Source organism: Oculina patagonica, chromosome 11, assembly GCF_052425735.1.
Source record: "Oculina patagonica isolate OP01 chromosome 11, crgOcupat, whole genome shotgun sequence".
Lineage (NCBI taxonomy): Eukaryota > Metazoa > Cnidaria > Anthozoa > Scleractinia > Oculinidae > Oculina > Oculina patagonica.
In genome coordinates this window covers 23394223-23421456 of record NC_135768.1, presented here as the reverse complement: position 1 = coordinate 23421456, position 27234 = coordinate 23394223, and the positions used below count along the sequence as shown (strand labels likewise).

At 39.5% G+C, this 27234-nt stretch overlaps 2 protein-coding genes and 1 long non-coding RNA gene across 3 annotated transcripts; 1 reads left to right on the top strand and 2 right to left on the bottom strand.

Moving 5' to 3' along the window:
• Window positions 1–29: 29 nt before the first annotated feature.
• LOC144629457 (uncharacterized) lies at window positions 30–3100 on the bottom strand. The gene is made up of 2 exons (XM_078487660.1): window positions 247–3100; window positions 30–182 (listed from the first exon to the last, which is right to left on the bottom strand). Exon 1 carries the CDS (start codon window positions 2532–2534, stop codon window positions 570–572), a length of 1965 nt encoding a protein of 654 aa, XP_078343786.1. The 5' UTR covers window positions 2535–3100; the 3' UTR covers window positions 30–182; window positions 247–569.
• LOC144629456 (uncharacterized) lies at window positions 3100–7135 on the bottom strand. Its single transcript, XM_078487659.1, has 2 exons — window positions 7038–7135; window positions 3100–6973 (listed from the first exon to the last, which is right to left on the bottom strand). The coding sequence occupies exon 2, from the start codon at window positions 6797–6799 to the stop codon at window positions 3101–3103; it is 3699 nt and encodes a 1232-aa protein (XP_078343785.1). The 5' UTR covers window positions 6800–6973; window positions 7038–7135; the 3' UTR covers window position 3100.
• Window positions 7136–9278: 2143 nt separating this feature from the next.
• Window positions 9279–13885, top strand: LOC144630144 (uncharacterized). The gene is made up of 5 exons (XR_013566463.1): window positions 9279–9354; window positions 11750–11834; window positions 12329–12368; window positions 12784–12848; window positions 13757–13885. It is a non-coding gene; the product is annotated as an uncharacterized LOC144630144 (long non-coding RNA).
• The last annotated feature ends 13349 nt before the right edge of the window (window positions 13886–27234 follow it).

Below are 27234 nucleotides of genomic sequence, written 5' to 3'. Positions count from 1 at the left end.
TTGACCCCAGGAGCGAGTTGCATGTGTCCGGGCTGGACATATAAGGCGGGGGAGAAACACAGGAACAGCGTTCATAAACACAACGAGTTTAATGTCCATGAAAATGTCACTACACAACAACCGATGTCGACCATTCATCTGGATTACAACCTTGTGACGAGGCACTGACGAGGCGTAATAACCTACGGGACATAACAAAATTACCTTGCGAAACGAGATTCGATGTAACACAGTCTAATAACCTACCATATGATGAAAGGACTCGGTATAAGCGGTAAGAATTCACAACTTCAGCGTTGAACACACAAGACACGAGCGCTTCACCACGTGCGATTTTTCCTTTTCACGACAAACTACCGAAGCATCATGGTCTTACGTAATTGAAAAACTGGAACGGTGGAATGGACTTGTTATAAAGACCTTTGTTGAGGAATATCCTCAACATCCCGGGGGGTAGGGCCGAAATAACCCGATAACTAAGAAATCTTAACATGTCCAAAGCGGTCGCTTATGAAAAATGTAAACTAAATCAATGTTCAGTGTCAATATTCAGTGTTCACATCTGATCATCATACTGTCTCTTCAAGGAGGCACAACTTTGTCACAGGTCGAACGAGTTTTGAGCTCTTTGTCTTCACTTCAGCAGCACGCACACGTGAATCTTCACCGGGAAACACCTTTGTGACACGTCCTAACAACCAGCGACACCTCGGTACAGTGTTGTCCACAACAAGAACTAGGTCGTTCACTGCTAAGTTCCGCTTGTTCAGTAGCCATTTGTGGCGTTGCTGTAAGGTCGGAACATATTCTCGAATCCATCGAGACCAGAAGCAGTCAGCGATGAATTGGGCGCGCCTCCATTGTTTCCTTGAATACAAATCCTCTTTGGCAAAGACTCCTGGAGGTAAGAAGATGTTCCGTCTTTGTAAAAGAAGGTGGTTTGGAGTGAGCGGCTCTAGGTCATTCGGATCATCACTGGAAGGGCAAATAGGACGACTGTTCAAGATTGAGGTAACTTCCGCAAACACTGTACGTAGGGTCCCCAAACCAACGAGAGCACCTTGATTACCAAGAACAGCTTTCATAGCTTTCCTCACACTTCTAATAAGTCTTTCCCATACTCCTGACATGTGGCTTGCGGCAGGAGGTTGGAAACGCCACTCTGGCAGCGGGCACTTGTACCATTCTACTTCACGAGAATGTAGCTCGCTCTTGATGTGTTCGTCGTTTAAAGCTTGAACCGACAGGCGAAGTTCCTTCTCAGCGCCGGTAAAATTCGTTCCATTGTCCGACCATATCTCCTTTGGGCAACCACGAACTGAGATGAACCGGATCAAGGCTTGGATGAATGTGTCCGTTTCAAGTGAGCTGACATCTTCAATGTGTACTGCTCGGCTATTGAAGCAAACGAATATGCAGCCATACACTTTCACAGTACTGCGGCTTCGCTTCACGTAAAACGGTCCGAAGAAATCTAGACCTGTGTATGTGAACGGTGGCTGATAAGGCACTAATCTCTCTTTGGGAAGATCAGCCATAACTTGTTGCATAGTAGGCGCATTTCGCTTGCGGCAGTTCACGCACTTGCTTAGGATCTGGCGGACTAGAGATCTTCCTCTCAGAATCCAGAAGTTCTGACGGATGACGGATAACACATGTTCGCGGCCTGCATGGCCCAGTACATGGTGGTAGTAGCGAACTATTAACACAGACACGTGATCAGACTTTGGAAGGACCATTGGATGAGCTGCCTCGAAGGCTATTGGCGCCTGATGAACTTTTCCTCCAACACGTATGATGTCATCAATCAGGATGGGACTCAGATTGGCTAACTTGCTATGGCATTTCACTTGTCTTCCTCCCTTTAGACACAGGTACTCTTCGTGGAAATGTTGACGCTGAACCACACGCACGATTTTTTGACTCGCTTGCTGTAGTTCTGCCAGCTTAAGTGTGCTTGACTTCACATACTCTGGAACTTCCTTTCTAACACTCTTGACAAAACGCAGCACCCACGATATAACTCTCAGCAAGTGGGACCAGGATGAATAACGTTGCAGTAAGAGGCCAATTTGCGAAGCATTTGAGATACACATGACGGCTGACGACTTCCGTATTTCACTGTCATCATCTTGAAGATCTTTGACTGGTACATTTGGCCATGTATGGGCAGGTTCCCACAGAAATTTTGGACCTGACCACCAGCGACACTCTGCGTGAAAATATTGAGCACTAACACCTCGTGAACCATCATCAGCGGGGTTTATGACACCAGGAATATGGTGCCACTGTTCCGGGGAACTTGTTTCATGAATTTCGGCGACACGATTGGCAACAAATGTTTGAAAGCGCCTCGTTTCGTTCTTGATGTACTGCAATGATGTCATTGAGTCAGACCAGTAGAAAGTTTGATCAACTTGCAGATCAAGTTCCTTTAGAATTATCTTGCTCAGACGTGCTGCCAACACTGCTGCTTGAAGCTCAAGGCGAGGGATAGTCCACTCCCTTATGGGCGCGTTGCGAGTTTTTCCCATCACGAAGGAACAATGAATTGCTCCATTCTCGTCTACGAAACGCAAGTGTGATACTGCTGCGTAACCACGTCTGGATGCATCAGCAAAATTGTGCAGCTGGATGGTTGATGGGTTTCCAGAGACCTGAGTCTTGTAGCACCTTGGAATGTTAATAGTGATGACATGTGGCAACTCCTCCAACCAGCGCTGCCACTGCGAGAGGTAAGGTTCCGGAATTTCTTGGTCCCAAGGGAGTTTGTCTCTCCAAAGTTCTTGCAATAGAATCTTGGCAGAGAACACGAAGGGCGAAAGGAATCCTAGCGGATCAAACAGTGAGCTTACGACAGAAAGTACTCCTCTCTTTGTGGGCGGTTTGCCTGCTTGCACGGCTTTAAACTTGAAGGTGTCCGACTGGGCATCCCAGTACACACCCAATGCTCGCTCTAATGGTAACTGATCTAGGTCCAAATCTAGCAGTGGATTCGCTCTCAACTCTGGCGGGATAGATTGCAAGACCTCTCGGTTGTTGCTTGCGAACTTTGTAAGACGGAAGCCTCCTTCCTTCAGCAACTTGGTTAGATCTGATGTCAGATGGACAGCTTGTTCTGTACTTTGGAAAAATTTAACACATCGTCAACATAGAAGTTTCTGCAAACTGTTTTGACGACCTCAGGCGGATAGTTATCTTTGTTGTCTTGAGCTGTCTGATTTAAGGCTTTGTTAGCACAACAGGGTGATGACTTGGCACCGAAGATGTGGACCAACATTTTGTAGTCTTCGGGTGGGTCTTCAATACTTCCAGACCACCACAAGAATCTCAGCGAGTCAGTGTCACTTGGCGTCACATTGGTCTGGTAAAACATGCCTTCAACATCTGCTGAAAAGGCAACCTCTTCTTCACGAAAACGAATTAAGACACCAGTCAGGTCATTCGTTAGACAAGGTCCTTGCAAGAGCTGATCATTTAAGGACATTCCATTGAATTTCGCAGCGGCGTCAAATACTACCCTCACTTTACCAGGCTTGTTAGGGTTTGTCACTGGGTGATGAGGAATGTACCATGTGATATCACTGACTGTGGCAGCTTCCTCGTTGCTCAGCTTTCTAGCGTACCCTTTATCCACACACTCTTGAATCACAGCTCTGTATTTAACTTCCAACTCAGGGTCTCGAAGGAAGCGCTTCTTTAGGTACTGTAATCTTGCCACAGCCAGAGCTCGATTATAGGGAAGCACAGGATTGTCATCCTTCCACAGAAGGCCCATCTGATAATGGCCATCTCGCAGGCAAATTGAGTTGTCGATGAGCTTCAGGGCTCTTCTATCTTCCACGGACAATGATTTGGTTTCAGACTTTGTGGTGCCATGGGATTCGACCTTCCAGAATTCCTCCAGCTGCCTGTTCAGTGAAACGTCTTCACCACCGATTAGGTTAACTTGTCCTAGGCTGCAGGACTGCACGTTTGAGGAGCCACCGAGTATACTCCAACCAAGACATGACTTGATGGCAAGCGGTTCATTTGGGTTGCCTCTCTTCACATCAAGGGGAATGAAGACTTCTTGAATGTTAGTACCGAATAGGATTGAAATCTTCTCTCTCTCTACTTCAGGAAAACACACTTGCTGCAAATGTGGCCACTGTTCCACAGACCCTGACACCTTTGTGTGTTTAAGGGGAATCGTAAGATCCTTAACAGCCCATGCAGAGTTGACATCAAGCACATGGTCATTTTGGCTGTCCACTGATGCAATTTTGAAGTCAACCTTCATTGCTTTCTCTTCAATCTCGGCACTGTTTACTGTCGTGAGAGACAGCTTGCTTGGTGTTCCTTTAATGTTCAGCAACTCCACAAGAGAGGGGTCAATCATGGTTATGTCAGACCCTGAGTCAATTAGACCATAAGTAGTGATTTGGTAGCCAGCATTACTTATTACTTTCACTGGAATGACCTGAAGTAACACCTCACAGGAATTAGCTGCTGCACTAGTTGAAGGCGTTGAAGCCGTACACGACGTTCCTTGGTCAGGCACCGAGTTCTGGTTGACCTCACTGGTCTGGTTTGCAGATCCCTGGTTTTCCCTTTGCTTGGGCTCAGGAAAATGTAACAAAGTATGATGCGGTTTTCCACAACCTTGCACCTTGCACCTTATTTCTGACTGGCATTTCTTGGAGTTGTGTAATGATGAGCTAATACAGTTGAAGCATATTTTGTGCTGTTTAACAAATTCATTTCGTTCCTCAGGTGACTTGGATTTAAATGTCTCACATTGGTACAAGCGGTGAGGCTGACGACACAGTTGACAAGACTGTCCCTTTCCTGTCACCATATTCACATGTGAAGGAAATTTGGGAAGCACAGGTAGTTTACTCTTAGACCTGTTTTTGGCAGCCATGTTTTCACCACTACCACAACTAAAGAAAGGATGGTTTAAAACAAAGGCTCGCTCCTTAAGGAAGTCCACAACATCCTTAAAGGTTGGCATCGCATGACCGTCACTTTCCAGGCGCTTCAAACGTTCAGCAAACTTTGCTTGCATCCACTTAGGCAGTCTCATAATAACTTTTTCCAGGTTATCTGCGTTCATTTCATTCAAGTATCCCACAGACTCCAGGGTGTCATAGGTAACTTGAGCCATGTCTGCATATTGCTGCAGGCTTTCCTTGTCGTTAGCTTGTATTACAGGTCCCTTCGCAAGAGATTCCACAGATGCCCTGACTACTTGGAAAGGCTGACCGAAACGGTCCTCTAGTGTCTTAAGTGCCTTTGCTAAACCACCCGGCAAGGGCTCATATCGCTGAACTGCAATAAGTGCGGGTCCCTCCAGGAATTGTAAAAGGCGGGTCATTTTGACAGCATCGTCAAGTGGTTTTGACTCAACCAACTGTTTGAACCTCTGACGAAAGGCTGGGTATTGCTGCGGTGATCCATCAAATTTTTGAACTCGCACATGAGGGAGATCATGAGAAGCACTTATCTTTTCCATCGAGGTCATGATGGCTGCAAGGCTTTCACTCACTTCTGCACTAGACACATTAGGTTCGACCGTAGAGGTCACAGAGTTCAGCGGTTGTGACTGGGTTCGATTTTGACAGTTAACTTCGACAGGCTTAGATATGTCACTCTCATCCACAGCTGGTCTACGATGCATTTTTGGAACCACAGGTGGTCCATTAAAACATATTCCACGATTAGTGTACATGGAGGCAGTTGTTGCAGGGTTTTCTACAGCAGGCGTAGACATAAAGGGTGGGTTAACCATTGACACAGAGCTGGGAGTAAAACTGCTAGTAATCACTGAAGGCAGAGAAACATTTGGCACTGCGGGGGGTTGCATCAGATCTGCAGCAGGCGTAGACGTAAAAGGTGGGTTAGCCATTGACACAGAGGTAGGAGTAATCACAGAAGGCAAAGAAACAGTTGGCACTTGCACCAGATTTCCCATTGGTTGGATTTTAAGTTCAGGAGACCACTTAATACCTTCTTGTTCATTGTTCAGTTCAGACATTTCCTGTTCTGCCAGAAAGGCTTCTAGATTAGCTAGTTGCGCTTGGTCCTTTGCGGCCACAACCTCCCTTTCTGCTTCCAATTTAGTCAGTTCCAGTCTTTGTTGCAGTTCCAATTGCGTTCGTTCTATTTCCATTTCACTCCTTTTTGCCTCTAGTTCAATTGCCTTCCTACTTCTTTCTTCAGCTTGTTGCTGCATCAATGCTGCCTTTGCAGCCTGCACTTTAGCTTCACGAGCCTTGCTACTAGATACACTCAGTCTTGAGGCATAACTTTTACCCGATTTTAGAGATTCTGGCGGGGAATGTTTCCTTGACACTTTCACATCTTCAGACACTTCATTATTGTAAAATTCAGCAGCACTAACAACAAACTGTTCAATTTTATCATTGTACGCTTGTACCCTTGAATGTTGAGCAGCACGCTCGCTCAAAACACTTTGATATTTCTCACAGGAAGTGTCAAGCAAATTAGCATATTTATCACAACATGCACAGTATTGTTCCAAAGCAGTATTAAGTTGTTTTTGTTCGGTTCGTACCTTCACAACATTGCAAAAATCCTTTAAACTTTCGTCCAGCGTGTTGCACACTCTTGTAATGGAAGATAAATATCCTCGGCGAGATCTTTCCAGTGACTCGAATCTTTCGTAAAGAATTCCAGCCTGAGACATGATGCACGGCGGCGGTTTCCTTTGATCAATCGGCGACTCGCCAGTCGAAGTTACAAGCCACGCAAATAATAAGCACAATTCCACAGTTAGGAGCGATAATAACAGCATATGGTTATTACATCAATGTCCGGGCTGGACATATAAGGCGGGGGAGAAACACAGGAACAGCGTTCATAAACACAACGAGTTTAATGTCCATGAAAATGTCACTACACAACAACCGATGTCGACCATTCATCTGGATTACAACCTTGTGACGAGGCACTGACGAGGCGTAATAACCTACGGGACATAACAAAATTACCTTGCGAAACGAGATTCGATGTAACACAGTCTAATAACCTACCATATGATGAAAGGACTCGGTATAAGCGGTAAGAATTCACAACTTCAGCGTTGAACACACAAGACACGAGCGCTTCACCACGTGCGATTTTTCCTTTTCACGACAAACTACCGAAGCATCATGGTCTTACTTAATTGAAAAACTGGAACGGTGGAATGGACTTGTTATAAAGACCTTTGTTGAGGAATATCCTCAACAGCATGCAAACGCTGTTTTAGCTTTAGCTGTTAATTTCATATTCTATTCTTAAATAACAACAGAGAATATTTCCTTTCTGAAAACCTGTTCGTGTTCGTTTCGAAAAATTAAACAAGGCTACTTTATAATTTCTTGGCAGATAGGTTATCCGCAAATAATTTAGAAAAATAATGAAGTGTTATTGTTAAAATCTCTTTTTAAGAACAGCGTTAACTAAAAGAGAAATAGTATTAATTAACAGAGTGTGAGTTGGCGTTTTGCTCGAGAGAAAAAATGCTTTCGAGTCGTAGCCGAATAGACTGTCGATCGTTGAAAACGACAGCGCCGTGAGTTGTCTGATTATTTCAAAAGTAATTTTCTTTCTTTCTTATCATCAAAAAAATCTATCTGATATGGTTTTGCAACAATATGCAAAGAAAAACCATTGTTGAAACCCTGTGTTTGAACAACAGGCTCGGCAAAGTCAACCATCGGCAAATAGTCAGCTTATAGCACGTACAACAAATTGATTTAACGGATTTACAAAACACAACGACACCAGGCAGTACATACACATACCGTATTTACTCGAATAAGCGCCGCGGCGCTTATTAAATTTTTGGCGTCTCAAGTGCGGCGCTTATTCGAGGGCGGCGCTTATTTGAGGGCGGCGCTTATTTAAAATTTGAACGCCACAAAGAGTATAATCTTTTACAGTAATAAAAAAAATCCCGTCTTTTGATCGTCAGTATTCGTCTCTTACTGAAGAGAAGAGTGGCACTAGCTGTCCGGGCAAAGTTCGCGGCTTTTACAACATTTTCAGAACTATGTATTGTAGGAATGTTGGAAAGAAAACTAATGGGCGAACGGTAAAATAATCACTTTGAACTAAAACACATCGCTTTTGATGGAAAATATGTCCAAGTTTTTTTTAAGAGTTGCTCTGTAGTGCTGTTTTTAGTTGAAAGAAATTCCTCGAATACGCGCCGCATCGGGACTGCGGCGCTTATTCGGGGGCGGCGCTTATTAACTTTTTTGTCCCAAATGCGGCGCTTATTTGAGGGCGGCGCTTATTCGGGGGCGGCGCTTATTCGAGTAAATACGGTACTTCTACAATATATCTCTTTTAAGAAAGTAAAATTCGTTTAATTTTTAACGGGATATAAAATGCAAAATTACATTATATAGAAACATTGTAGGCTTTGTCGCCTGTTAGCGTGCTTGTTAAAATCGTTTCCGTTGTCAAGGTAGCGAACATCCATGTACCGTTTTGCCTTCATTTTACACACTGGACATTTGCTCTTGCGAATTCCATGGGGAAAAAAATTTTTCCTCTCACAGGTGTCGCATTTGTTTATAAAGAACCGTATGTTGGACTTTCAGAGCCGAAAAAAGGGATTGAAACAAACAGTTTACAAATTTTGACCCCAGGAGCGACTTGCATACGAACGCTGTTATAGCTTTAAGTGTTAATTTCATATTCTATTCTTAATTAAAAAAAAAAAACGAAATGAAAAATAATTTAAGAGCTTAAATAAAGGCCATTGTATTTATTGTCAATTTATATACGATCGCAGTATTTTGGCATATTTCAGCTATTAAGCTTTAATTTTACGCTTTTGTAAGCTCAACAAAAGACCCGTCCGTTGGTCCTGGACAGGTAGATTTTCTTAAGAGGAAAATTAGATTTCATACTCACTTGCCATTGGGCAAGAGCACTGGTAAGTCGTCTGCTGACTAATTCGTAAAAAGCGAAACTACAAGCCTGTTTTTTTGAAGAAAAGTTATCCCTGGTAGGAGGGTTACCCTCTCCCGCGAGCCATCTGTTAGCGTGCGTTCATCGGGGTCACCCTGAACCCCACTCTCAGTCAAGCTGTAAGACGCTTTTAAGCGTCTTACAAGATCCTAAAAAGATCTTAAAAGATCCTTACAGTCATTCTAATCATGAGAAGTAACAATGCTCTATGACGTCACGCTGTCGTGTATTGCCAGCCCCCATGCACGTTAATGAAATTCCTCCCCAATAAAGGACGAAAACATCCCTTCCATATTAATCCTTTTGAAAGGACAGAAAGCCACACGTCACATCCAGTTCTTAACAGTGAGGTAACCTGTAACGAAGCTTTGGCTGAATTTAAAGGTAAAAGTTAAAAATTAAGCATCTTGTGCAGTATTATAATCACATTTGTAACAAGAATTTTCAACACAAACAGCTAGGTACGTAAAAATGTTTTCTCTCAACTTTGTGTACCAACGTCAAGCGAGAGGCAGAGAATAATTTCATTTCTGAAGACCTGTTCCTGTTCGTTTCGCAAAATTTAACAAGGCTGCTTTATAATTTTACATTGACAGATGGGCCATCCACAAATAATTTAGAAGAATAAAGAGGTGTTAATGTTAAAATATCTTCTAAAGAACAGCGTGAACGAGAAACAGTATTAATTGACAGAGTGTGAGTTAAAGGTTTGCTCGAGAGAACAAAATGCTTGCGAGTCGTAGCCGAATAGACTATCGATCGTAGAAAACGACAGCGCCGAGAGTTGTCTGATTATTTCAGAAGCAATTTTTTTTTCTTTCTTGGTATTAAAAAAATCTACCCGATATGGTTTTGCAACAATATGCAAAGAAAAATCATTGTTGAAACCCTGTGTTAGAACAAAAACACATCGGCAAATAGTCAGCTTATAGCACGTACAACAAATCGAATTAACGGATTTACAATACACGACGACACCAGGCAGTACATATACATACTTTTACATAATATCTCTTTTAAGAAAGTAAATTCGTTTAATTTTTAACAGGATATAAAATGCAAAATTACATTATATAGATACATTGTAGGCCTGTTAGCGTGCTTGTTAAAATCATTTCCGTTGTCAAGGTAGCGAAAATCCATGTGCCGTTTTGCCTTCATTTTACACACTGGACATTTGCTCTTGCGAATTCCATGGGAAAAAGATTTTTTCTCTCACAGGTGTCGCATTTGTTTATAAAGAACCGTACCCTGGACTTTCAGAGCCGAAAAAGGGGATTGAAACAAACAGTTTACAAATTTTGACCCCAGGAGCGAGTTGCATACGAACGCTGTTATAGCTTTAGCTGTTAATTTCATGTTCTATTCTTAAATAACAACAATTTTTAAAAAAAAAAAAATGAAAAATAATTTAAGAGCTTAAATAAAGGCCATTGTATTTATTGTCAATTTATATACGATCGCAGTATTTTGGCATATTTCAGCTATTAAGCTTTAATTTTACGCTTTTGTAAGCTCAACAAAACACCCGTCCGTTGGTCCGGGACAAGTAGATTTTCTTAAGAGGAAAATTAGATTTCATTCTCACTTGCCCATTGAGCAAGAGCACTGGCAAGTCGTCTGCTGACTAATTCATAAAAGCGAAACTAAGAGCCTGTTTTTATGAAGAAAAGTTATCCCTGGTAGGAGGGTTACCCTCTTCCCCGAGCCATCTGTTAGCGTGCGTTTATCAGGGTCACCCTGAACCCTCCTCCTAGTCAAGCTGTTTCGATTTAGAGTCCTTACCGTCGTTTTAATCATAAGAAGTAACAAAGTTCTATGACGTCACGCTGTCGTGTATTGCCAGCCCCCATGCACGTTAATGAGATTCCTCCCCAATAAAGGACGAAAACATCCCTTCCATATTAATCCTTTGAAAGGACAGAAAGCCACACGTCACATCCAGTTCTTAACTGAGAGATAACTTGTAACGAAGATTTGGCTGAATTTAAAGTTAAAGTTAAAAATTAAGCATCTTTTGCAGTATTATAATCACATTTGTAACAAGAATTTTCAACACAAACAGCTAGGTACGTAAAAATGTTTTCTCTCAACTTTGTGTACCAACGTCAAGCTAGAGGCAGAGAATAATTCCTTTCTGAAGACCTGTTCCTGTTCGTTTCGCAAAATTAAACAAGGCTACTTTATTATTTCTTGACAGATGGGCTATCCGTTCTGTAACATACTGTTCAAGGGAAATCCAATTCAGGGTGAATCTTTCTAACCACACTTCAAACTGCGGTACCACAGCTGGCCCTACGTGCCTGAACCGACAATAGATCAACCGTAACTGAAATAAAACTAATCATATGTAAAATATTTGCAAAAAGCAAAAGTCCAGTGTACGTCTTGAAAAACTAAAAGTTCGTTATTTGCGCTTTAAAATCTTGACGATGAGATTACATTAACTGCAAGTTCGAAAGACTTAAAAACCTTCACAACTAGGTTACATGCATTCCTCTAGGCTTACTTTCTAAAGAGTACAAGACAAAATGCGAATTCAACGGCTTCAGGTTTCCGTGGATTTATTTGGCAGAGATAGCCCTAGGGATAACCTTACACATGTAACGGAGGGCTATCTTTTGACCCTTCTAGAAGGGTAACGTATCCCTTCTAGGAGGTTGACCCGTGCAGTTACTCGTAATCACGAAAATGTCCAGGGGAAAGCCACTAAGGGAGTTTTGAAGTTACATATATTGACTTTTGGGTGATACCTAATCTACTAACTTCATTTTTAGAGGAACTCAGAGCTTCACGATGAAAGGAGGATTTGCTGTGTTTGTCTTTGCCCTTTGCCTGTTGGCTGCTTCTGCCATGCCGTATGAGTAAGAAAGAATCTGTATGGTTTAATATCAAATTTAAGTCATATAATTATCATGACTAGAGTGACTAGCTGATGAATTGTTTGTTTTTGGCCATAAGCTTGCTTCATTATCTTTAAATATGAGGAAAAGAGAAACGGATTATCAGTGAAATGGCAATTTTGAATTTTTGACAGTAAATCACGAAGTCAAATTTGGTGCACTTTAATCCACGTTCATTCTTAGAATGCTGCATTTATTTTTAAACTAACTGTTCTCGTTTGCTCTTTGGCCGTCTTTTTAAGCTGTATATTTGGTGGTTTTTGGAAATGAAAAAATGAATGTTTTGTAAAAGAAATTTCGATATTTAAGCGCTTTCGTGTAGTTGTTTACGAGAGATGAGGGTTGTTCTTGCGATGATTATATCACAAGCTGAGTGTTTTTAATATTTTGTTAAGTTACGTGCCTACAGCTTAAAGTAGTCTCTCTAATAAGATCGTTTTTGTTATATTTTTCAGACAACAGGATATGGAGGACGGCAACAAGATTGAAAAGGAGGTAAATGTAACCGATATAATAGTTATGTAGTAGAGAAAAAAGTGGAAAATATATAGGAAAGATGAGGGGGCGAAAAAGACGAAAATTAAACATGAAATAGTCATGATCAGCAACCAATAAAATAAACTTCTAAGTACACAAAGGATTCTGTTAGTTAACAGTTTTAAGGAGATTGTGAAATAAATAGGCATGTAATACCTGAGAGTGCAAATTATTCCACTTTCCTTGGACTACTTTGTTCTGTTAAGGTTTTTTTTTTACGAACGTGGTCATATCATAGCAAATCTTTCATCTCAGATATAGGTGAGTTCAATGAGTTCAATCTTTGGATATAAAAAGACGCTAGCCAACAAGGCGCTTAGAACCTCAGTGCAATATTGCTCTGGTGGATAAAGTTTTTTTTTCTTTTTCACAGCCGGTGAAAAGAGGTGGAACTGAATGTGGCAGAGGATACCGTGGGTGTCCTCCCATGCTGTACTGGTAAGTTGGTATCGCTAATGCACTTGAATCCTTTTATTTCTGGTAGTAGTTTTCGAGAAGACGAGCGAAAACCGCAAGAAGGACAGGATACGGCGCCAATATCTTTTTTACCGGTTATTTGTGCCAATACCTTTAGGAGCAGTGAATTTCTTTTATGGACCTGAGGGAAATAAGTTATTTATTTCCCTCAACCATAGCCAGTTTTCCTTTACCCTATTTTGCAATAGACAAACACTCCCAAAAAATGATAAAGTTACGACTTCGAGTTCAAATTGTCGGCAAAGGAGTTTATCAGAGAGTGATGAAAATTTCGCCTACCGGAACCTGAAATTCTTCTCTCCAAAAGTGTGTCGGGCTTTAGACAATTTGCTCTTCGTTTTAATCCCACAAACGTTTGCCACATTTAGAAACATCGCTCTATTTGCACTTAATTGATCACAGCTCATTTAACGTTTTCACGTCATTCTTGGTTCTAGTAGCTTTAAAATGATAAATATGTTTAGGCATTTTCCTAAAATTACGCGCAAGTGAGGATGGTTTTGCGCAAATTGCTTACGAACCTATTCAACATTCCATGTCCTGTGTATGTCACCTTTTTTTCCAGCTAGCTGTAAACATGAATATGCTTATACCTTAGACTTCTCTGCATGCATTGTGTATCTATTAGTTTGTTTGGCGATAATTTTTACGGTGGAATAATAGAATAATAGCCCAAAAGTTTGGCAATAAAGATATAACGGAAGTTATGTTTCCTTTGAAATAATCAGCGACATTTCTCTAGAATAATGCATTTTTTTTGTTACGTTATTCCTCTTCAGCCCCGACGCTAAGCGTCCAGCACAGGCTATCTGTAAATAAAGAGGTTGTTTTCCTTCGCACTGCTAATCTATGTTTATTTTCGCACACAGTAAAAATGGCTATTGTGTACGTACCTAACTCAAGCAGGCCATGGAGTTTGAGGCATCAGTCCACGGATGAATGGACTTATTAAAGTAGTGTTTGTCATTTAGAAATAAATGTTGCCTCACGAAAAGGAAGTTTGGCGCTTGTTTTATTCTGACTCCTAAGTAACTGGGTAAATTTGTCATAGTTGCCTAATAAGGAATATTTTCTGAATTGACAACATGTATGTTATTGCATCACGGGACGATAAGCTTCATAACTCCTCAGTTCGTCTTCAGAATACTTCGAATAAATTTCCGAAACCTTCCTAAGTCTTCGGGCCTACATCGGAAAAATCTTCGGTTCACTTCCAAAAGTCTTCGGATTAGTTTTGGAAATCATCGGAAGTATTTGGGTCAACATTGGAAATCTAATCTGTGCCAAGCAATACCCGATTCCCTCTATAGCGCGCGCCTGCAGGGAATCACGGTAGTTGTATTCATTAAGCCATGCGCGAGACTCAGCAACGATGCAAGTTGCTGAGTCTTGCGCATGGTTTGATGAATACAACTACCGTGATTCCCTGCAGGCGCGCGCTATAGAGGGAATCGGGTATTAGAGAATAATGGCCTTAATTTTGCCTTAATTTTGATCTCTCGTACCAAGCCCTTAACCCCATTTACACGGCAGAAAAAGTTTAGCACGGCTCGGATAAAAACGGTACGCGTACCAAAAAATAGCGCTGATACCCTGTTTACACGTACTTTTTTCTACCGTGCTAAACTGCGTTAAATAATGTTTTGGTGCGGGTAAAAGGCTCAAAACCTTGGCCAGCGTACGCGATTCTGCCTTAGCGCGCATGCCGCTATTTTATTTAAACGTCACATACGAGTCGCGCATCTTTTCTCCTTGTTCCCAGAAGACTAGAAAAGGGTGAAGGTATTTGATTATTGTTCAAATGGTAAAATGGCAGCAAGGATGGCTTGACCTCCCCTATTAACAACGACGATCATTTATTTGTATTAATATTTTATTCTCCTCGCATATTTGTATCAACTCCTTACATCATGTTCTTCTAAGGCAGAATTTTAGCTTTCGACGTTCGACACTATAACGATCACTACTGTTATACTGAAACGTTTAAAGATAAGATACAAGACGTAAGTGGCTACTTGTCCGTCCATCTTCAACCACTGTTTTCTTCCGCTGAAAAACTAATTTCGAACCAAGAAAAAAACAATTTATACAGCTGTTAATTGAAACAAACGGGGGCTGGATCTTGAGTTGTGATTGGCTACAGAAGCGGGCACGATAGGCTTGTCTCACCCGCTCGGGATTGCCCGCGAATTTTCCGCAAATTTGTTGTGTTGTTGCCGCCGATTCCCGCACTGAAATATTGCGCGACAAAATATAATTTTCCAGTGTGCCAATCTTCGAACTTGTGCAACAATTAAATCAATTCCTATTTATCGTTTAATTCAATCGCCACAAGACGCTTGTGTGGTCATTCGTGCCTTGAACTGGCGCCTTTCAAATTACAATAAAGAAAGTCATTCATGACTTTGTTGCCCAGACAATAAATCCTTTATTGACCAAGCGTCAAGGACGAGATGGCAGGATATTGGCCTTGTTCCTTTTTGCTTGTTAATGAACCTCGACTTTAGGCGCATTTACACGACAGAAAAATTCAGTACGGACCCGTCCATAAAGTGGTACGGACCTCTCGTTTTTGCCCGTGTAAACTATGCGTACCCTGTTTTTTTGAAGTAGTCCGGACTTTCACTTTTTCAGGGTTTGGGGCCATAGAAGCCTATGGCCCCAAACCCTGAAAACAAGCCGGGTCCGTACCAATTTCTTGATTCTTACGTCAGCTTGTATGTTTTTTTCGCCGTTCGCATGCGCAGTATTAAAACCGAGTGGCTCTGGGGACGGGAGTGTTGTTTTCAACATGGCGGCTACCCAGAGTGGAAGTTCACAGAAAGGTAAGAAAGCTCCTTCGACCTCCGCCACGTGGAAAGACGAAGAGGTGAACACATTAATAGATATTTTCTCAGCCGAAACAATACAGTTTAGTTTAGAGAAGGCCAAATGCCCAAAAGATAAGACCGCAGTCTACACGGAAGTCAAAGTCAAGCTGGAAAATCAAGGTAACAGTAAAATCAAAGTAATATCAAAACAACAGTACCAATGTACAAGGAAAACACTTTAACACATGTTTGCTTTTTTTAACTAGGGATATGTAAGTCACCTGCTGCTATCATCACGAAATTAAAAAAGCTACGTGCCAAGTACAAAACGGAGAAAGATAAGATGAAGAAGAGTGGAACTTCACGAAAGAAACCATGGAAATTCTTCGATCAACTTGACCGAATTTTTAAAGACAACCCCTCAATCGAACCACAGCATCTACTGGATACTAGCCAAGAAGAAAACCAGGAAAACTACCGTGGTGTGCTAGATCAAGTCGATGAAGGTGAAAAAAGTGACATCGATGATGATGAGGAGGAAAGTTGTGAAGAAAGTGGTATGTTAAAAATGAATTTGTTATGTTATTCTCACAAATAGTATTACTGCTGCTGTAATTCATTGCAATGTATTTTCATAGCAAGTTCACCTACCATTCTTAAATGTTGCTTTGGTAAAGAAAGTCTGATAATGGTAAGCTTTATGGTATTGAATTACTTAAACCTATTGAAGATATAAACAGCATAAAAACTTACAAAATGCCGTGCAATTTAGTGTTCTGTACACTTTACTGTATACAAACAGACCCACCAACTAGTTTATTTAATTTATTTATTTATTATTATTATTATTATTATTATTATTATTATTGTTATTATTATTATTATTATTATTATTATTATTATTATTATTATTATTATTATTATTATTATTATTATTATTATGAAACTTTAGATAGTGTATCTCCTGGGATTATATCAGGTAACATGGAAATCCCAGCAAAGGAGACTATTGTCTGATTGGTCAGTTTTACAACTCGCGTGTGCATGCTCACTATCTAGCCGTGCAAAACAAAATGGCCTCCGAGGCAGATCTTTGCTGTAAAGTGTGAAGAATTGATCCTTCGTTCTTTTGCTTTCGAGGCATTCCATTTTGTTTGCACGGCCGCGTTTTTAAAGCGGGAAAAAATGGCGGGCAAAAGGGCTGGCAAGCGTCGCAAAAGCTTTTCTCCACCATGCGAAGGACTGTGAGTGTAAGCAGCTAGCGAAGCTAGCTCCCTTCCCATGGTCGAGAAAAAAAATGTACCGCGCTAAGGGCGGGTGTTATGTTTGTGGGAGGAAAAGTGGGTATTCGCCTTTTATTAAACTAACCGAAAACGGAGAGTTGCTATGCAGAAGCTGCTACTGTGCGAGGAAGCGAGGAATTTTAACGGAATCCGAAGGAAATAGAAATAATATCAGAGTATGCGGTGGTGCGGGCGACAATTCAGGTTGGTGTTTTTGTTTCTCTTAATTTTTATATGTTTAATTTTGTATCTTATAAAAACTGGAAACTACGTGGACGGCGATAAATTTGTCATTTTGATTTTGTTTACAGAAAAAGAATGCAGAGTTCCCTCCAGGCTGTCAGTTGAGAATTTTTGTGTGACACCTGTCGAAACCGGTGAGCTTTTGCATTTGAATAGGTTGACTATTTTAACAGCAGTTTTTATTGATATCTTCGCTTATAAATATTTATATATTAAGGATTGATGTACATTTCTTGTCTCACTTTTGTAGAAGGTGAAAGAGATGGAAGAGAGAAGCTAAGCACTGAGTTCTTTTTAAAATTGACAGGTGTGTCGAGTTAATTAAACTTCATTATTGTTAAGACATTAAACTAACACAACTTGCATTCGTGTCTGTCGATATCACTTGCAGTCATGGCAAGTTAAAATTGAATGGAGAACATTTGTTTTTTGCCATTGGTGCTTGCACATCTTCTGGGTTGTCATGACTACACTGGTACACAATTTTTATATTTACATAACTGACTGCACACAGGTGCACAAGTAAAACTGTTTTTGGTTCCTGTATATGCTGATAATTATATAGCTGGTATGTCACTCACTTTGTAGCAAGCTTCGCAAACTCCGGTGAATAAAATTGCACTGTTTTGTTTAAGTTTTATTTGTAAAGACAATGCTTGTAGTGAATATAATTAATATGTAACTGGAGTACATGCTTGTCCAATTTGGAAATAATTAGATTAAAAAAATACACAAACAATTATTATTACCATCTTGCATTGATCTAAGCCATAGTTGGCTTACACCATGTTACAGAGCCACTAAAGCTTTAACTAAATGAACAAAAAATGCATGGATTCTAAGTGTACTGTTATATAGTAAATTTCAAGTTGTTTGCAACAGGCAATTGAAAACCTTTGTTAAATTTTTCCCGCTATAAATAGAATAATTATTATTATATTATTATTATTATTATTATTATTATTATTATTATTATTATTTCTATTATTATTATGACTATTATTTTGCTTATAATTGATACCAAGGTAAACATTTTTAATATTCATAACTGAACAAAAAATATGTTCTTTTTTCAGGAGACGATTACAAGAATGAAATACAACGACTTGAAAAAGCATTATTCAGGCATGCTGAAAGTGGTAAATCACCGATCTATAATCCTGAGGATTTTTACCAGTTCTGTGTGCAGCAAAATGCTGGAAATGTTTATGATTTTATTGTGTCAGTTATGTCTAGTAGCCGGCATTCTCAAGATAGAAATTCGCTCAACAAGAAGCGAGCAGTAGCAATGTTGTATGAAATATGTTTTTCTCTTTCACAAAAGTGTGACGTCCTTCAAAAGGACAACGCATTATTTTTAAAATTTTGTCACCTAACAGACGAGGGAATTGACACGCAGAGATCTCTTGGCACCACCTGTTGCTCCAGAGTTGTAAAAAGGGAAATTTCTAAGTTTTCAAAAACGAAATCACAAGTTTTTGAAGGTGTAGTTAAAGATGCCATCCAGAATGAGAGTTTAGTTATTTTAATGATCGATGATTGGACTAAAGTTTATACAAAGAGGAGGCCAACAGATTCAACCACATCAGTTGCCGACAACTTCTGTACTATTGTAATCAAAGTCATAGATGGGATAAGAGCCATACCCCTTCAAGATAGGAGTAAAATCCATAACCCTGTTGGTATAGATGTAGAATTACTATCTAATAATGTCTTATCCCAAGCATTCATGCAAAAGCTATCTTGTAGTTTTGTTTCTACATTGCCAGAGTTATCAGTTTTGTTTTTTGACCCCTTAATGGAGAGGCAGCAATTAGAGGCTCACGATTATCATGCCTCTACAGTGGTAAGATCGATGAGATCATTTGATGATGTTTACTTGTTGGATTTTGTCAAGCTTCCTTTAAAGTCCAGGGAAAACTATGAAACTGCCCTAGGGTTGGTACTCCAAAGCCATCTTAAGGAATATCTTTCAAAGTTTGTAGTACTACTGCCTGGGGACTGGCCCTCACAATTCTATCCAAGGCAAATAGTATATAGCTCATGCAGTTCAGGTGGGGTGGGTGCTCAACTTGATCCTGTAACATCCATAGTGCCTTGTATGGGTCCTCTTCATGTGGACCTCAATGCTAACGAAGACATCATGGAAAAATACATCACATTTGTGAGGTTCGTCTATGAGTCTTTATTTCCAGGACGAAAGCTAGCAGACAAGCCAAAGCCGTGGAGAACTCAATTCACCCTGGAAGTGATCTATGGAGGTTGGACACTGGTCAGAAATACAGTCAAAGCTGTCTTCAGTCAATGCAAAGATGTCCAGTATGGTGTTCTTTTGAACCTTTTGGACAACTACATCCCACTTGCATTGGCTACTTACAACATTCTGTTCAAGTTAAATCGCCTCAATGATTACTTTTATGCAATTTTCAGGTTATGGGTTATGTTCTTTTGCTTTCGCAGGCGACACTACAACAAGTCACTTCTTGTTTGGATGAGCAATATTTTGTTTTGGAAGGTAGGTGGGGGTAGCAGAGACATTTACAATGTCTTTGCTAATAACTTGAGTGTCATTGATGAATACTTCATTGAACATGTTCACAGTGTCATCAGGAGACAAACTCAGGTAAGTGATTCAGAGGAACAGGTCAGAGAGAAAGTACATGCAATCTTTGCTTCCAGTGAGAGACAATCAAACTTCCGCACAAATTTTACTCCACCAAAGAACTCTGTGTTTAGCAGGCAACAGCTAACAACTCTCTACTGCAAAGCAGCAACTATCATCACCAACATTTTGGTGGAGATTTCTTCAAGTCCTCAAGCTGCCACTCTCTTGCCTCGGCAACCTGGCCAGAGGAAGGATTGTTCTTTGTGGTCTTTGCCCAGTCTGTTTGGTCAGAAGGCCACAAAGAGTCATATCCTTCCTCTTGGGTACAATTTCCATCCTCCACCAAACCAACAAAAGAGATGCGACAGTCCATCTTGTTGTGCAACATCTGACTTGCCCTGGAAACTGTTTGAAGGGTGCTGGCATTCCTTCCACCTGGTATGTCTAACAGAAGAGAGCACATGTTTCATTTGCAAAGAGGGCCTGAAGAAAAGTTTACAATCCTTAGCAGCAACTGCAAACCAGGCATTTGTCAACACAACACATGATGCTGGAGCTGTACCTCAAGAAGATGATGACATTAGTGAGCTGGTGGAGAGCACTCCAGATGATGGCCATGAAATTCCAGATCCTGGTGAAGTCAATGTGGATCAAGTCATCCAGGAATTAACAACTAAACTTCTAGGTCTATCTGTTGAGAAACCCACTTGCTCTTCAAATACTCCATCAGCCCCAGAAGGAAACATCAGCTCAAATCAGCGCACCTCAGGTAGGAAACCGCGGCACTGCTCCACGTGTAAACATGTAATTTTTCAAATTCACTCAAACTGTAGGGGGCAAAATGGGGATAGGGTGGTAAAATGTGCACAATGCCCAAGCCAAATTTGTTGTAGAGGTGGAGGTGGGGTTACTTGTGTTTGTTCCTGGTGTTTACAGAACACCTCATCACATCATGTGAACACTACCCAGGTTTCCTCAAGTACTGGTGGTCCAAGGGTCATTGCAGAAAATCACAGGGCAGATGTGACTGAATGGTGGTTGTCTTTTTGCCAGTCAAATGTTGCAGGTCAGTCTGGGAGTAATGCATGTACTATCATTGCTGTTTTGGTTGCTGTAAGCTTTCTTTTACCAACTGGTTGGGTCCTACCTCGCCCAGAAGATTCATTAGCTCCAGCATTTGTGTCCATGTTTAAGGAGACAATGGTCCAAGGAAATATTGTTCATCAATGGATTGGAAGCAGCCAACAGCACTACAGTACCCCAGAAGTAATACAACACCCATGTTTGGGATTCCAAAGTGTGGCGAAGTGTGGAGACGAATATCAATTCACCTCCTTCCAACAGTTTTCTACGGAACTCACAGCCATTGTAGCTTCGCGACCACAGAGCAAACTGGCTGCTGTTATCATCCTTCCACCAGATAAATCAATGGTGCTCCTCATTGGGGAAATGGGTCAAACAGTTCTCTTAGAGAGTCATCAACACATGCAAGCAGGAGGCATTGTAGCAGCAGCTGGGCCCAACAAAATAAAGGAAATGGTTTGTTATATCAAAGAAATGGCCATGCGTGACTGGGGACCAAGACTTACCCCATTTGATGTCTCATTTGTGGTTCTGCTATGAATTTCACAAATTGTGGCATTGTCGGGTGGCAAGAATTGTACTTGGTCAGTAATTGAGGTGACTGATTAAGGGCTGCAATGTGAATCAAAACAGCTCTATTAGGAGCTACGGTGTAAATCAAAACAGCTCTATTAATAGCTACGGTGTAAATCAAAACAGCTCTAGAGCTACAGTGTAAATCAAAACAGCTCTATTAGGAGCTAAAATGTGAATCAAAACAGCTCTATTAGGAGCTAAAATGTGAATCAAAACAGCTCTATTAGGAGCTACAGTGTAAATCAAAACAGCTCTAGAGCTACAGTGTAAATCAAAACAGTTCTGTCCAACCTGAAAGGTATATAATTATCAGCTATGAACCAGTGAAATTGGAATACTAGATGCTATTCAGTACTGTACATGAATTAAGGCAGAATACTTTGACTGTAAATAAAATTATAAGACATGAATTTTATAGTTTTCAAAGTTAAAATGTTGTTAAACATTGGTAGAGAAATAAAGAACTCCTTAAAGCTCATGTTGCTATTGTTATTGGTTTCCATTTTAGTCATACATAGTTTTCCCTTTTCCCTCCACTCTTGGTTATAAGCAAGATCAGAACACAGCATATTCCTGTTTATATAGGTTTGAGGGAACATTGTTAGTATTCCAACTGGGACTCAATTGATTTAATCAATATGTTTTATCATTCTGTCCTCCTTTTCTCAACCTTTCACTTTTTCACCTCTTATTTTTTTACTTTTCTTCCTCCTTCTAGTCCACTACTTTCCTCCTCCTTCTAGTCATAAACTTTACTCAATTTCTTAAAGGGTAACAAACACTTAAAATAGATGCTTGCAATTATTAGTACTACACTTTGTGGGAGTATTGCTTTATGGCTTGGAGTATTATTTGGTCAAATCCACCTACCCTTGCTACAAAAAAACTGCACATGTATCTTTCACAGTATGTATCCCATTGTATCAAGTGTGTAGTTATTTCCCTACTTCCCCTGAATTTTGTAGTGGGAGTTGTCCATTGCACATTGTGCTAAGCAGAATTTTACAGTTTCATAGATCTTTCCCTGTGCTTTGAAAAAGGTGAAACTTGGATATAATTTGAAACTATAGATAAATTGTTAGGAGTGACATTTTAAGAAATCATTCCAAATTTAACAGGGCTCATTTCAAAAATCTGACATTAAGAAAAAATTGTGGTTAAAAGGGTTAAAATTTGTATCATTTTTATAAACACATTTTGTCATAAATATTGTGGAGAGTAATGTTAAAATTGATGTGAATTATTTTGTCACTCTTCTCATTGCCTTGAAGCCTTTTGATGTTCAATAAAAAAATCAAGGACTTTCGAGGACTGAAAACCAACTTATTAAAGTACTTTCAAGGTCTTGACAACAAACTCCCAAAAGTTTTCAAGACGCGTACGAACCCTTAAAAAAAGATAACAATAGAAAGGAGCGTAAAAGTTTGTTTGAAAAAAGTATATCACTATGATAAATCTCTTTTGAAAAAAGATCAAATGAGCTGCACCACTCTAGAACAGAGGGTCTGTAAATTAGCAACAGTGTTGACAAAGCATGTAGTGCTTATTGGAAGGCTGTGCTTATTAACATTCTTGCTTTCATGTTTTGTATAAATCTGTTTTTGTTGGAGGTAGTGCTTTTCATTTTTCTTTGTATAATTTGGGTTTGTGTGATATATACAGTAGCAATTCTGTTGTTGCCATTCAGGAGCAGTATTGCAAAAAAGTAACACGAACACCTATATAATGTGTCAGTAAATATTATTATCTTGAGTAAATATGTGCTTTTGGCATTGTACAAATTGAGTGGAATGTATTGTCACATTAAAATTATCCATATCCCTCACATGAAGGGTTTTTGATCTAAATAATCCCCCAGGCTCCCCTCTGGAAGTTCCAGTTAAGCCCCAAACTTTCTTTTGAAAATTTTGGCTTTTGAGAAACCCCCACCCCCTAGGGTGGGTATGGATACTTTCCGGAACTGTACATTAATATAAATCATATATCGGTAAATGCAAAAAATCTGCAAATGTATTTTGTATTGACTTAAGATTATTCTTTAATAAATACTTATCCACAAGCTAAGTGTGGCACAAATTGTAAATAGTGTAAATATCTTATATCAACAATTCTGAAAATGATACATAAATGACCAAGGTGTGTATGAAATATTGTAAAATAAATTCTGCAAATAATATTTTTGAATGTACAATTTTTGCTATTATGACATGACAGTAACAGACAATAAAATTGTAACAAGGATGGCTAAAGATGTCTGATGTTGTTTATCTTCGTCCTGACAGTGCACAAAATTATTGGACAAAGCTGAGTATCTTTAAAATAGGTTCCCACTTCGGCATACATGTGCAAGGCAGTGCTAAATTCCAAAGCTTGCTTGATTTTAGATGTTAACAAATACAAGTCAATTCTGCCAATTTTGCTCCAGCTGCATCTGTGAAATATAAGTAGAAAAAATGCATCACTGCAACAATCTTTTAAAAATGCTCAAAGCTTTTACTGTATAATCACTGCAAAGTGCATTAGTGAAAAAAAAGTATGATGTGTTATGGGCCGCAAAGCGAACTAGTTCCATACATTCGAGAGCAGGGACTGTCACGCCATCATCGAAAGGAACGATTTTCGTTCGTAACAGATTTCTCTTCCAGCTGCATTTTAACCACCAGGAACAGTGTTTAAATGTCTGATTTTTACATCAAACTGTCGAGAAAGAACTACAGAGCCAGTGGTTTAAGCCGATTCCCATATCAAAATTTCGTTATTGTGATATTCAAAGAAGTTCTTGCCCTTTCAAATTCAGTTAGCCAACGAAACCGATCTGCGAGCGAATATCGCGGAATCAAATGCTGACACTTTTCTTTTGGTGAAGTTTATGTAAACAAAATTTGGCAGACATAAACTTTACCTCATCTTTAACTAATCAGTGACCTTTTATGGAGGAATATCATTTTCCTGTAATTTTAAAAGGCTGACAAACTTGTAGGTTTCTAAGCTAAAATATAAAAATTAAAATCGTACCATCAGGGACCCGTTCGACTTGGAGTAAACAGTGGTACACCTTGAAAATGTCTAAAACTTTGCCAACGTAAAGTATACAAATGGAACAGCCACCAACTAATGGGAATTCCCATATCACGAAGGGAGACAAAAGTCTCGGAGCAAAGGTTTCAAAATTTCGAAACAGTAAAAAAAATATTCAGATTTTATTAACACCATACCCTGTTCAATTGTCATCATAACTCATTGTTTTAAAACAAAAAATATAGCAGTCAAAAGAAAAACGGGTCTTAAAACAATAGGCTAGATACTTCACCCATTCAAAACGTTAACTTAAAATAAATCTTTTTGGCATTTGTCGAGTGAGACTGTCATTTCGTGAGCACAAGATACGCAGATTTATGCGATACTTGCGAAGTCAATTATTAAAAGCATTATTTTAAGTATACGAGCCAGTTAAAAGTTCAACTTACCCGTAAAACAAACTTCTTTTGGTTAAGTTTCAAACTGATGCGTAAATTTCGTCTGGAGACAGCATATACAGCGATAATCTCTCAACATTTTGACCCTCCACATAACGGCCATCTTGATTTGTGTGGACACAAACAAGCGAACGACATTATCATTTCAACCAAAATTAGTTGCGATCCCAAACGAAGTTCTCTTACTTCAGCTTGAATTACTCTTCTCGTCGAAGCATTTGCTGTAACTTTTTGGGATATCTGCGCGGAATCCTTTCCGTTCAAAGTTGAAGTTATTAAAATAACACCACCAAAAACAGCTTCCCGCGTCGCAATCACAATTTTGAATTTATCTCGGAGATATTTCGGGCATGCGCAGACAATAGTCTCCTTTGCTGGAAATCCCTTGTTAGGTATATTTTTAATTTTGATATAATTTATTGATTTCATAGTATCTGACAAGAAGGTGGAGGGAGAAATAGAAGACAAGAAGGCAGACAGAGAAGAAGAAATGGGTGCACCAGCAAAGAGCCAACCTAAGGAAAGTAAAAGACAACTGCCAGAAAAGGGACCTAAGCCTAAGAAGACAAAGTTTGAAAAGTCGATTGAAACAATTTGTACCAGCTTTGCACAGTGTTCAGAAGATGAAATGAAAAGGTAAGTTCTATGACTTTGGAAACCTTTCTAAAGATTACCAGATACTGTTAAGGTACAATATTGTTAAAGGATAAATGGCATAATATGCTATAAGTGTTGTGATTAACTTCCTTTAAAGTTACGTTTGAAGTAACGCCCTTGAAATCAAAAACTTTGCAGAAATTTCTGACTCAATTGACAAGTTTAAAATAGTAAATTACTGCAAAGAAGCTCTGAAAATCTGCTGCAGTGAATCTTTGTAGAAATAAGTTTGTGAAATGGAAAAGCCCCTGCTATAGCATGACATTTTCTATAAGTGTTTGGGACAGTTTTCATGATATACAAATCATCTTTTAGATACTGTTGTTCTCTTTACATAATGAAGGGGAAGTTCACTGTTGACAACACGGTTGGTTTGTATTTATTTCAAGGTATGAAGACCTAGAAAAACAAAGACACGAAAGGGAATTGCAGTACAGACTGGAACTGCAGAAGCTGGAATCTGACAGAAGACGGGAGGAAAGACAACACGAACTGAACATTTTACAGATCCTTACGCAGACAAGGGGATACAATAGTGCTCCATATGCAATGGCACATCACTATGGGAATACTGCATCTCCAAGTTCCTCGTTTTCTAGTGAAAATGATCACAATTTGTACCAGTTTTAGAGAGTGACTGGCATGGTATTTCTAGAAATGTTGAGTTCAATGATAAATTCCTTAAAGTTGTAAACTCGAAACTTTTAAGGATGTTGAAATTTCCCCGTCTTTCATGTGCATGGGTTGTCAAAAGCTTGAAATGTTGAAGGATTCTCATTTGTCTTTTTATTAAAAAGTAACAAATAACATTTCTAAGTCTTTAAATAATATGTTTAACTCAAAGTTTTTTTTTTTATATGGAAACCTCAACATGGTTGCTGTTACAAACCTCTGATAAATAGATTGTGTTTAAAAATTGTAAGCTAAACACTTGTCAGTAATGGAGTAAACTCAATTAAATATATTTCAAAAAGATTAAGCCTGGTTTTCACAAGCGACGCAAGCAAAAGCGCAAGCACAAAAAAGGAAAATTTTGATCCTTTTGCTTGTGCTTGCCACAAACACAAACAAAAACACTAAAAAGCAATGTGCTTTTTCTTGCGTCGAAGCTTTTTTACGGTTAAATTACAGCTGTTATCCTTGCGCTTGTGCTTGGGTTGCTAGTGAAAACCAGGCTTAATGCAAGTTCCGTTTCTTTGACATCTTACCACCTTGTATGTGTAATCAGTTACATTACGAATGATAGTAAACAAATATTTTTCACATTTGAACTTGAACTTTCATCTTAAGATTAAACGCAAGAGAATGAGCTTCACAGTTTAGTGCTGCTGCTTCACGAATAGCTACTCGAACAAGTTCTTTAGCAAATTGAATGTCACACCAAATTGTTACTTTTAAAGAGAGATTGATGCTAAAAGATTGACAATTTGTCAGAAATCGGATATTGACATCTGAGGTTTTTATTTGTCAGTTTAATAACCAGTACGGCAGAATGTTGTGGGTAGCCTTTGGTGGAGTATTCGCAGTGTTTGTACAATCTGGGAATTGTTGCATCATAACTTGTTAACTGACTGTCTAGACTGCACCGGTGCTTTGACCTTGGCGGGTCATAAA

Bases quoted from the DNA above. Each gene is read 5' to 3' on its own strand.
- LOC144629457 (XM_078487660.1), bottom strand. From the start codon at position 2,534: ATGGGAAAAACTCGCAACGCGCCCATAAGGGAGTGGACTATCCCTCGC.
- LOC144629456 (XM_078487659.1), bottom strand. From the start codon at position 6,799: ATGCTGTTATTATCGCTCCTAACTGTGGAATTGTGCTTATTATTTGCG.